Below are 12,953 nucleotides of genomic sequence, written 5' to 3'. Positions count from 1 at the left end.
TACAATTTGTATTCAACTTTTATGTGCACTGCATTTGAATTCAATTCATATTTAAGTGCAGTTTTTTTTACCCCCTATATTTAAATGCAAAGCTCTGCAAACTTGTCTGTGTGTGCGCATTGTTTGGGTCCGCGCCAAACGTTTGACTATGATCGAGTCTAAATTCAAATCAGGTTTTGTTGAAATCTCTTGGATCAAACTGACTTTTCCCCTTGGTGTTTATTCCATTGATGTCAAGCACGTGGCCTCAATTCAACACAACGTTGGCTGCGTGCTGCCGGGACTTTAAAACAAGCGCTCCACGTCGATAAAGGTGCGCATTCATTCTGAGCAGCCTGAACATCTGCCAGTATTTTCCCCCCTCCGAGCCAGTGTGGACATTTGTTAATTGCAATCACGCTCAAATTGCAGCCCTGTGTAATTAGTGGGCAGCTTGGTAAATATTCAGATATTAGCAAAAGTGGAGCTTTGACTTCCTCCTTTGCATTCAAAGCACACGTCGGTGATTGCTGCTCCGCGGGTTTGCATCCCACGGCTTAATCATTGGCGTTTACCACCTTGAGGCCAGGGAGAAACTCGTGTGTTCTTTCACATAAACATACAGATAGTACGCCGGCTTTCAGAACAAAAGCCAGCAATTACCAACCTTTTTAAAGCCGAGTCTTCAAGCTGTTTATTGCGCGCTGCCAGTCGAAGTTTCCTCTCAAACTAAACGCAAAACAAAAAGCGAATTACACGTTGTGTATTTAAAACAATCTTGCAACAGTCCGTTTAGTCTAATGCAAACAAACAATGCAAAACACCATAGACTAGCTAACGAATACTACCGATAGTTGCTGTGTTCTAATACTTTAAGCCAGTGATCCTCAAATGTTGTGCCCACAGTTGCGACCAGCTTTAACAGAAGTTAAGAACAATAAAGAACATGTATTTTTCGAAAATAGCCTTGAAAACATCCATCCATCCATTTTATGAGCCGCTTCTCCTCCCGTATAGCATATTTTTTAAACATAACTACCCCTTTATATGTTCAAAATGCCTTTTCAAGCACCTCATTAAGAAACTGAGTATGAACATGACAACTCCGTGCACACAAATAAATAAAGCGACTATTCTGTTTTTTGAATGGCAATGTGGCAGGTTGATTGCACCTTCTGCCCTCTCGTGGAAGAGCATTTCATTTTGCTGCCTGTCAGTATACGTGGCTTGCATACATAGATGGATAAAGATACATAATTTGTAGTAAATACATCAGAATTTTCAGACCAATTAAGTGGAATTGGATCATTTCCAGTGATGTCACTCAGTAGTCACTGCCTTCCAGTGTTGAAATTTGAATTTAGGAGCAACTGCTTAAATCCTTGTCAGCTGTATTTCCTTGTCAAGTCAATCATATATTGGAGGAATGCCTTCCACAAAACCCAAATATCCCGGAGCGTAACGTATGCATGTAACATACACTCCTCTTAATTGCTAACTTCATAAAGGAATGCACACGGAAACGTCTGGCGTGAATCCTCCGCCTTTTTGCTCTCTGAATTGTGTTTTGTTGGAAAACTCCACCGTGAACATATACTTGACAGGAGCAGCCCTAAAGCAAAACTGGTCATTTTCTAGAGGTGGGACTAAGTCACATATGTTGGAAGTCAAAAAATAAGTCTTAAGTCTTGACCTTCAAGTTTCAAGAAAGTTCCAAGTTGTAAAATTAGTACATTTCAAGATCCTGTAAAGTGAAATCAAAGATAATTTTTTTTTCTAAATACGTGATGCATGTTTGAAAATAATTGCTGAAAATGTGTAAACTGAGAAATATGTAGTGCTGAATTGTGGCGCTATAGCATTAAAACGTTTTTCACCGTTTCAGTTTTCCACATTTTTGGGGCGTGGCTAAAACAGCGCCCAGTGATACCCAGTGGGGCGTCCGGCATGAGTCGCCCCTCCCGCACTGTCGAAGAACTAGAACTCCTTTGTTCACATCAGTGGTTATCCAGCGCAATTACGACATTTAGTTCGCTAGCTAGCTATGCCTACACCCCGAAAATAGTCGCTGGCGTGACTGCCTTAGAGCACCTCGTTGTTGGCCGTAAGTGCACATACGTCACCCAGAGAAAGACGTAAGTGCGAGGAGCGAGGGGAAAAAATAGATAAGAGTCTGACTTGACAGCCAAAGGCTTTAGAGTGCCTCGTTGTCAGCCGTGAGTCCGCGCACATCATGGGGACAAGGCGGAAAGCGGAAAAAAAAAAAATCAAGTCCCACGTGACAGCCAGCGTCTGGGCCAGGCTTCGCGCTGGCGTGGCAGCTTAAGAGCGCCACACTGTCACGGGGTGCAAAAGCACCGCGACAAACCAGCCAGTGCAGCCTTTTGGTAGAGGAACTATTTTCGCTGCTCAAACATGTAGTTTGAATGAAGTAGTATCCATTTTTTCCCAGGTTGTAGAAGTGTTATTTGATTAACAGTTGACAGTTGAGCGTGGCGTGGTTTCCACGCATTTAGCTGACACGCCCACAACCGCATTCCGGAGCCGAGACATCGGCTTGATTTTTCTCGATTTTGAAGCCCCAATTTACATACTTACAAATTCAAATCTGGAAGGGTTGTTAACAGCGCTCGTCTTTTCGGTCTTTCGAATTTCAAGTCAGGTCTTAACCTGCAAGTCCCAAGTTGTAAAATTGAGTTAAGTCCCATGAATCAAGTCCCGCACCTCTGCCATTTTCTCGTTCGTATCTTGTGTCTTATCCTCCTTGTGATGAGCCAGGAGAGAAGGAATCTCTAACGGCGTGTGTCTTAAAGGATTAAAAAGGGAACACGCTGTCCTACGCGAGGTGGGTTGTCAATACATTTTTCAGCATTGCTCCGAACAGAACACAATGTTCTGAGTACCGACCGCGAGCATCTGCGCTCTGACAAGAGTATTCCAAAGATGTCATGTTGTCAGGATGCAGTAAAGAAAGTTAAGCTACAGTGACAAAAAATAAATAAATCTCAGTGTGTGTTTGCGAGCAAGTAATGGGATATGGATGATCTATGGGAAGGTGTGTGTGTCTCAGCATGGAGGATCCCTCGGCAAGTGTCAAACTTCAAGAGCTGTATTAGGATCAGTTTACGTGTGGATCCATGAATACCACCGCAGTCTGCAAAAACAAACCGACTCAAGTTATCTGCGGTCTGTTTTTTTTTTTTTCAACAATCACATCAGAAAAAATCTAACTCAAGAGCGCACTAACAAACAATAAAAGGTATATCTACTGAAATAATGAAGAACAATTTACTCACAAATTTACTTGGTCTGAAATCTGGCCCTGTTTAGTTTAACACAAAGCTCTTATTCTGTTGTATGAATAGCATTGTGGGAATGAATCTGGTTTTAGGATTATATTTTTATTAGCGTTGGGTATTAATGTTTTTCCCCCCTCGATAAAAAGACGAACATTACTGCTGCTGCGTGTTTTTATTTTTTTATTTTTTATTTTTTTTAATATGCCTCCTTCCAATGAAAATCCAAGTTGTTGTCACAGTGCCTGTAAAAGCTGGCATTTTTCATGTCCGACTAAGAGGGCCCAAGTAAGCCCCTCCGTCCAGCTCACTGTCCATCATAAACTTCACACTTCAGTTGAAGCATTGTGCTACTCTGTTTCACGTAGCCTCTAAATCACTTGTGACAGTACCTCTGATGCCGGGAAGTTCCTGGTTTGACTTCGACCTTCGTCTAGTGCCCATCGTAGAAGTGAGTGTGTGGTGTCAAACCTCACAACCTGGTCCCGGCATCCTCCTACTCCCTTTCAAACAATCTCGATTACATCTGTGATGCTACCTCGGAAGCTGGGAAATTTGCGGCTCGAGTTAGACCCCAATCACTCAGAACAGCGACAGGAAAATGCTGGCTTTCATGGGGATTTGAAAGGGGATAAAGTGGAATTGTCCATGGGAGAAATGAGTCTCCAGTATTCAACCTTACATCCTGGTCCCGGAATGAGGCTATTCCCTTTTACATAGCCTATATGAGTTCTGTGGTACTACGTCAGACGCTACGAAATTTGTGGGTCCACTTGTTCTCTGATTGGTGGTTTGAAAGGGGCTAAAGTCGAATTGTCCACGCGAGAAGTGAGTCTTGGATGTTAAACCGCACACCCCCAGTCCAGGCGTTTGCTACTCTCTTTCACATCGCCTCTGTTACACCTATGATACTACCTCGGAAGTCGGGAAATTCATGTGCAGGAAAAAAGCCAGGTCCCCGAATTGCCCACCTTCAGGGGTAGTATTGGAGCTATTATCTGTGTGTGAGGGTATTCCGCAATGATGGGATAGGGGTGTAAAGTTTAACACCCGACCCTTACTTCGCCCTCCCTGTTGTGTCGAAAGTAATGGTCACCAATACTCGGGTCTTCTAATTATCTGCTTGTCGGATGCCATGTCATGACAATGTCCCTCCCGCCTTGTTCTGTACAAAATTCACAGACCGGTAAAGGCAGAATCTTCTGACACTGTCCTTGCAATTTTGCGGGATCTCTTCGTGGAAAGAGGCTCAAGAAAATTTTGCCGTGATCTTTGCAGTATTCAAATCAGACAATTCACCATTTTTGAGTTTTTGCCGTGTTGTGTGTGTTCTGTGTGTGTTTGTTTGTTATAAAGAAGGAAATGAGAGCTCTTTGTGTTATCTCGCAGACGATCTTCCGGCATGTGTCGTCTTGCCTCTTGGCAAGCCGAGACCACCGGCGTCCTTGGAATGCTCTCCATTCAGGAAATCTCGTTCATTCTCATGGAAGGCTGCTCCCCTCCTGCAATAATGCTCCCAAGCTGACATTTTTCCACCCACAAGAATGTATATTCCAGGTTAGCTTTAGAACACTGTTAGAGCGTGGTGTTCAATTGGTGGAGTGCAGGGGTTCTCAAACTTTTTTTGGATCGAGGGACCCCAGACGGGGAAGAAATTTCTTCAAAGGACCCCCTCGTAATCGTAATATCTACAATGTGTACCCGTAAATGCCATGCAAATTACAAGAAAAAAAATGTGTAATCTTTCCAAGAACATAGACATTTTTCTCTAAAAAGCTAGTCCTGTGTTAAAAATTGACTTCATTACTGTAACAATACTCAAAATGACTTTACTCATGCAGCAATGTCAGATTTATGCGATTATAAGTCACCATCATATCAGAGCTTTCAACTGGCCCAAGGCTAAATAAAGTAAGAAGGAATAATTGGTTATGTTTCTTTTATGTAGGTATCCACTTTTTAAAAATGATGCCACATCATTTATTGCAAATTGTTTTACGCAACCCCGAGTTACGGCTCGCAGACCTCAGTTTGAGAAGTGCTCGTTTAGTGTAAATCGTGTATATAGTATCGTTCTAACCTCTTTATCTGGCCTCTTGAACAACGGGAGCCATCTTTGCCCACATCCGGATGCACTCATACAGAATGGAAGGTGGCTGGGGAGCAGCTGGTGGGGCTAACAAATAATACCCTCTTTGTACCTTCCAAATATCCCCTGCCGAAGCCCCCCGAGCTCGTCTCTCCGCTCCAGGCTTCCCAACACCACATTAAGGGCTGCTTACAAGTGTAAAAGCTTTAGGTCTTTGGGGGGGATTTGAAATGGGAGTATGCCGACTAGCTTGGGTAATGTTTCTACATTGTGTCCCCTTTCCCCCCCCTCTGTTTGAGAAAAAGCAGGTATGTGCGAGGTCCATTGGCACGTTGGGTGAATGGCGAAACAAACGGGCTTTTATTTGCTGTACAGTGGTGCCTCGACTTACGATATTTGAACACAAGCGCTGCAGCAACACTTGTAGGCAGACAGTATAACAACACTCATTGGCATATGTTCTTTGTCCTCCACGAAAGCAACTAATATTACTGTAGCTTACTGAGCTTAGAAGAGACCGTCATCGTGTATTTATTTTGAAAGTATTGTATTGCCCCCTGTTGGCCAAGGTGAGGACACCAGAAGGAGCATTTGTTTTGTATGTTATAACATATGTATATGCTCGAAACATTTTTGTTGGTGTTTTTTGTGCGAAACCTGGAACAGATTACTGGCATTTTCTATTCATTTAAAGGGATAATGATAATTTGAGACTTGAGTGTTTTGAGTTACAAGCGTGGTCACGGAACGACTTGATCTTGTAAGTCAAGGGACCGCTGTATTTTCAGAGGCATGCCAGACAAGCTAATGGGAGTAACAGTATCCCGACATCTATGTATCGCCAAGCTAATTTCCACTCAGTATTAATAGCTTATTCATTTCACGGTTCATATACATAAACGCTAGACGGACACCCTGTCGGACAGACATTGTGGTGGTGTGTTACCACACTTTTCAAGTTCCTATGAGATCTGTTGTACTAGTTAGCCAGCGACCCTGGTGGAGAGACGACAACAACAACAACAACAACAACAACAACAAAGTGGGACAGAAGCACTGCGGAGGTCTTTGAGGCCTTTCGGGGCCCCCTGCCGCTTCTTGGCAGAAGCCTCACTTCATTTCCTCTTTCACAAAGATGAATGGCCGTGTGAAAGGGAGGCTGTTTGCTGGTCCTTTTGCCTTGCTCTATATTCGCGTGTCATCTCCAAGTCATGTACCGCTGTAAGGAAAAAGACAAATAGCACTGTATTGTATAAAACAATAAAAGAGCATGTCAATGAATAAACTGGTTAAATACAGTGTAATTACTGTACAATGGGACAAGTGAAGTCGCAGCAACATCTATAGTTTTGTATGGGTGCCTTTAAGGGGCGTGGCCTTGTTAATGACGTCAGGAACATGGTCGGTTATTCTGCATGTGAGCATCTGGACGTGAGTTGTGGCTTACAGAAGCTCCTTGCAAGTATTGTCATTTTGTATGTGTGTGTTTGACCAAGACGCCACTAGATCCCGCTGAAGCCCTCCATAATAGGAAAGTAGTAATTGGCGTCAAGGACCAATCTTCAAGCGATACATCTCGACTGTTCATATCTTTGTATGTTGAGGAGGAACCAAGAATCGCTAAAATCTGCAAGTAATGAACAACTTTCCGAAAATATTGTTCATTGCTAATAGATGCCACAAGATGGCAAAGCACTACTAATGTCTGAATGAAACTCAATTTACTTCAACATAGTTCATTGACACCAAGATGGCACAGAAGTGCTAGTTTATTCTTGCAGGGATGTCAGATTTAGGCAAAGCTACGTCACAATTGCAGCAGAGCTTTTAATTGGCTCGTAGCTAAGGTAGGGAGACGTAATCTGTTTATTATTTCAGTTTTATTGGCGCGCCAGTCGGTCCGCATCTGTAGCTATGTCCTTTTATCAATGATACGACATAATCATTTATCGTATTTCAAATTATTTTGTGGACCCCCAAAGCTACGGATCGCCGACGTGGACAAGGGGGTGCTCGGTGTCAAAGGGCCGCGGGGAGGTCCCGGCCTAAATCTTCCACTGTCCTCCAGGCCACTTCCCCAAACTAATCTCCTTTATCTTCCCCCTCTTCCTCCTCCTTGTGGCGATGGCCTCGGGGAGACGTGTGGCTAAACCCTCCTCTGATCCCCTCGCCACCCTCCCCTCCCCTCCACCCCCGTCCCCTCTCCGTGGGCCTCGGAGCTGGCCGGCCTTCCCTTTTGGCTTTCCCTGCTTCCTTCCTTCCTCAGCTCCTCCACTAATAGCTCCCTTGTTCCCGACTAGTGGGGGGCTGCCAGCTGAGCGGTCATTCGTGGAAGATTCATTCTCGGCATGCTAATTGTAAACAGACTGAGAGAGAATGAGCGAGGGAGAGCAGAATGGAGGAGCGTTCAAATCGTTTCCTCCCCTCTCGCATATCTGCGCCATCTTTATGGCTTATCCGGTTGCTGCTTTGCTACCCTGCCTCCCTTCTCATTGAGCCACACTGAATCACACCGTAGTTACTGTGTGCTAAATGTTGTGTCGAATTAGTCTGCTCCCTCAAATGCTTGCTTTTGGGCTCCGTTCCTATAGATCTGCATTCTTCTTCTTCCCAAAAAGATTGTTTTGTCAGATACTAACGCCACTTTTCCATTTTCTATTGACAGTTTTCCTAAAAGCAGCTACTACTTCTGGTCAGCCCTACGTCCCACGTTATCTGACCATTTTGCTGTGCCTTAGAATGCTATTCTCCATACTCTCCACTTGGCTACAGCGCTCTTGCTGCCCATCGTCTCCTCTCGGATGAAATTAACCTCCTGACTGAGAAATTAATGAATGAATGAATAATGCATTTGTTGACGTGCCTCGTTCAAACTGATTTTGAAAGTTCCTCTGGATGCTATAGTGTTATACTCCACAGTCTCCATTTGACTGCAACACTCGTACCGCCCACAGTCTCCTCTTAGATGAAATTAGTCTAAATGAAAAATGAATGCAGCAATGCATTTGTTAGTGTACCTCGTTCTGACTGATTTTGCAAGGTTTACTTTTCGAATAACTCTGGGTGCTGTAGCGTTATACTCCACAATCTTCACTTGGCTGCAGCACTCCTCCTCCCCATAGTCTCCTCGTGGATGAAATGAGTCTCCTTACTGAGAGGTGATGGCAAGAATGCATTTGTTAACATGCCTCGTTCAAACTGATTGTGCAAGGTACTTTTTTTTAGTACCACTGGAAGCTGCAGCTAGTTGCAGTGCTCCATTTTCTTGCCGCCCTCAGTCTCAACTCAGATATATATTCCAAGCCATAAATACAAGAGACCCTCATTGACCTCTGTTGTTGTCGTTTCCCCCCCCCCGACTAATATTGAAGGTACTTTTTTAGTTCCTCTTTAAGCTGCTGTATTATACTCCGCAGTTTGCACTTTGCTGCAGCGCTCCATTTTCTCGCTGCCCGTAGTCTCCTCTTGGGTGGTTCATCTCTTTAACAGAAGTACATGCAGAAAACCGTTGTTCTCTTCTGTTATTGTTTATAAATACAGGAGACCCTCTTTCTCCGCGATTGTTGCTTGTTGCCCTGAAAGCGTAAGTATTCTACTCCAGAGTCTCCACTTTGCTCCAGCGCTCCCTTTTCTCACTGTGCTGTGTCTTGCCTCGAATGAAATTCACCTGCACTTCATTTCTCCAAAGCTTTTGCAATACGTCTTCTAAAAGACCACACAGCGTTTGTTGCATGTCATGAACATGACTAATTCTGCGAGTAAATCTTATGATGCCGGTTTAATGTCACCTCTGCAGGAAGAAGGATATTGTCATATTAGTTGTGTAAATACACATGTTTGTGATGTTAGCTGTTTTGTCCAAGGGCAAGATGGCAGATGCTGTAACGGATTAGTGTTGTTTATTCAGGGGTGCATGCTCACTTTTTGTTTGTTGTCGTAGCAGCACATGAGCATGGAAAGAACATTTTTGTGCGCAGTAAAGGGATATCATGACACATTTGCGGCCGGAATTATTAGATTTGTTTAAACACAAAGGCCGGTGGTGTATATAGTGTTTTTCTCATGGCTATGGAAAATAAGAAAATAACAATCCAAGGCTAAACAATCCTAATTAGGTTCAGCACCTTGATGCCACTCCACAGTGTTTTGTGGAAATCAGTCACATTTGTTTCATGTAATTTTGCTAAGAAACAAATGCAGGTTTGAGGAGTTTTTTTTCTTGTGGCTCAGATAAACGGTAAAATATCTGGCAGAATCTCTGTGTAAATAAAAAAGCCTATGCCTCTCCACACTGTTGTGTGGCAGTCAGTCAAATAGTTTCAGGTAGTTTCTGATTTTCTGTTACAGCGCTTATGTGGCAGTTTTGTTGGATTTATTTGTCATTTAAACAAAAAGCCCATACCACGCCACAGTGTTAGATGGCAATCAGTCAAGTACAGTGGAACCTTCAGTTTTCACATACCCGAGTTTTCGTACGATTCTAAATTTTGTCCCAGTTTTTGTACATCCGCTCGGTTTTCCAACAAAATAGCGCGAGTCAGAGATTTGTTTCCCAAAATCGATACACATTCAGCCGAAATATTTTGTGTTCAAGGTGGCAAGGCATATTCTACAGTACAAGGTTTTCTAACAACTCAAGACAAGAACCGTGCTGGTCTGCTCGACAACACTTGGGCAACCTTGGGATAACACATCCTGTCAAAAATCAGAACTTTAAAAAAAAAAAAAAAAAAGCGCACGGCCTAATAACGCACTTTAACATACTTTCTTTGGCCCAATGGTGGCTTTAATTAGCGGTCAGCCGCAATAAACAAGCACATAATACTTTTAAGTGCGATTGCTTAATAGTCCACCATGGGACCAAAGAAAGTGTAGTGAAACTTTTATTTTGAAGGGCTGACTTTTGACAGAATGTATTTCGCCAATGTTGCCCTAACTTGCCTGAGTTTTGCCGATCAGACCGGGAGGGTCGTTGTTGCCTTGATTTGTTAATAAAAGCTTGCATTGTTTAATATGCTTTGCTGTCTGTTGAACCCTTTCTACACAATACGAGTGCCAGCCATCTGATAAAGAATCACGAAAAAATTCAAGAAAGAAACCCCCCGAGCAAAACGCGAAAACTTCTTCCATACGCTATGCCGAATCCTCAATAAAGAGAAAGATCGTGTAGATGAGAGGCAAAATGGCCGTGATTTATAACTTCTGAGAGGGCCTAATTTTTGAGTCAATGATGGTATTCTTTTAGCAGGCAGAATTCCATGCATTTACTACTTGGAAAGAAAAAAAAAAACTTCTTTGGAACCAACTTGGGATGTTTTAAAGATGACTATTAAGGGAAAAGCAGCCCAGCGGCCAGCACGCACAGCATGTCCTCTAACATATAGTTAGCCTACAGGCTTTTCCCGTGGTTAATTCCTTTGCCAATACCGATTTATTTCTATTTTCCCTTTCCCAAACTAAAAAAAGGAACGGCCCGACTATTCTCTGTGTCAAAAACCTTCACTTTCCGCCTTGATTATGGTGTATGGTTTCTCTCAAAGATAAACAAAGCGTGCTAAATGCGGCGCGGCCAATTGGTCCGATCCCCGAACGAGGGGGCGACGCAGAGAAAGCAATTAGGAAGACGGAAGCCACAAATTAGAAGCTGCTTGCCCAGCAGACTGCATCCATTTTGTTTTCATCAGCAATAATTGAAGCGCTGTCTTTGCTGTGCCAGCCCGCATTCCAGGACAGCTACATTGTTTGAGGCTCCACTGTTGCACCTTCCCTTTTGCCCTTGTTGTCGCAGAATAAATAAATACAAATAAGAAGAAATGTGGTGGGGTTCAAAATGGTTAAATTGATATTTTCAGCAAATACGCACAATTGAATCAGCTACCTGGATTGAGTTCCGTGGGACTGCAGCCAGTGCGTTTTGTGGATTGTGACTGTGGGGGGATTGCGCTACAGTATGCCGGAGTGGTTTGGGTGGTTAACCGACTTGCTTTGGGGAAACGTCAAGCACCTGAGGAAAGCCACAAGACTCATTTCCACATTAACTTTGTATATTTGTGCGAGTGAGCGCTGGACATTGTTCCATTACCGTAAAATCAGGTTGTACAAAGGAAACGAAACATACAGAGACGCACTATGCTTCTTTTTTTCACAATTCAAAACAGTTGCCAGGTTTTTAATTATCAGTGACAAGTAAAGTACAAATACTTCATTACTGTACCTAAGTAGATTTTTCAGTTACATGTACTTTAATTGATTACAGTGGTGCCTTGAGATAAGAGTGAACCGACTTGAGTTTTTTGATTCCTTGCTTTGACTTGCGAGCAAATTTTGAGAGACAGTGGAACCTCGATTAGAGAACATCTCAATATTCGAACTATTCCGTTTTTTTTCAATGAGGTTTTCAAAAATACAGCTGTCTTCAGAAAGTATTTACCTAAAGTCTACCTTTAAAAAAAAAATTAAAAAAAAAAGTAAAAAGTTAATAGAATGAAAATTCCGAGACAAGTTTAGATGATATAATCCACAAAAACTCTACATTCCTCCCTATGAAAATGTAGATTTGAAACCAACCCCCCCCCCCCCAAAAAAATCCTAAAATGTTAGTTTAAAAAAAAAAAAAAAAAAAAATGTATTTACATAAAAGCCTGTTTTGGTATAAAGCCACCCTTCCTGATTCTATTTGGCGCTCATTGTGTTTATCAGGTTATTACCTAACATCTCTTGGCGAGTCTCTTTTTCACGCTGTTGTGTAACAACCTTAATGAGAGCCACATAGTTGATCATAGTGTTGCTCTAGTTTGTAAACTGAATTATTGCATCCACAACTACAGTGTATTTCATGTCTGTCATGAAAATGCACCATTGTATATACAGTCTTCACCACGGTTCTGTTTTTTTTTAACCACATAACGATATCTAGACTGTATTTCTGTTCAATTGAATATCTTCATTGAAAAACAGTGATTTTCTTTAAAAAAAACAAAACTTTTTTTTCCTTTCCCCCCCCCCACCAAAAGTAAGAAATATTCAGTTTTCAGGTGAAATTTCAGGATGAACCAAAAATGCACTTTAACCTTTACTGATAATTTTAATGTTCAGCTCCGTGTTAGAGAACAGCCAGTTGTGCAAAGAAGTACTGAAACACTGAACAATTGGACAAACGTTTATGAAAGGTCAAATTAAGTTCAGCTTTAAAGGTTATAATGCTGCATTTTAGGTTCTTCCTGAAATGTTCACCCAAAAGTAGTGTAGACAGTGTATGGTATGTATGGAAAAGGAATTTTTACTCTGTGACACACACACACACACACAGCACACCAGATGCATGAGCAGTTATTGTCCCGTGCTCTCGCAATACACAAGTGCGTCCTCCATCTTCCTGTCATTGCTTCCTTCCCGGCCACAATGGTCGCGACACTCTGAGGAGCATTAAAATATCCCCCACCACCTCCCTGTTTTTTTTTTCTTTTCTCCTGAATGATGGAGAAACAAAACAGGAGAGGAAATAGCTCGAACCTTTGCTCCATTTCGATCCAATGGTTTTTCCAGACCCGCTGACCCGCTCAAAGTGAATGTTCAGCCCCTACCCTACA

At 42.6% G+C, this 12,953-nt stretch overlaps 1 protein-coding gene across 4 annotated transcripts in view; it reads left to right on the top strand.

Annotated features, from left to right (window-relative positions):
• afg2a (AFG2 AAA ATPase homolog A) overlaps positions 1-12,953 on the top strand; it is a 113,630-nt gene that overhangs the window by 42,982 nt on the left and 57,695 nt on the right. Inside the window, exon 16 of one of the 4 annotated variants that reach the window (XM_061787726.1) lies at positions 4,665-6,772. The exons of the other annotated variants lie outside the window; for them this stretch is intronic. Coding sequence (XP_061643710.1) covers positions 4,665-4,982 — 318 coding nt within the window. The 3' untranslated portion in view covers positions 4,983-6,772. Of the gene's footprint in view, positions 1-4,664; positions 6,773-12,953 lie in introns of those variants that run through there. 4 annotated transcript variants of the gene reach the window in all.

This window comes from Phyllopteryx taeniolatus, chromosome 10 (genome assembly GCF_024500385.1).
Source record: "Phyllopteryx taeniolatus isolate TA_2022b chromosome 10, UOR_Ptae_1.2, whole genome shotgun sequence".
NCBI classification, from domain to species: Eukaryota; Metazoa; Chordata; class Actinopteri; order Syngnathiformes; family Syngnathidae; genus Phyllopteryx; species Phyllopteryx taeniolatus.
This window is presented reverse-complemented; position numbering and strand designations above follow the sequence as displayed.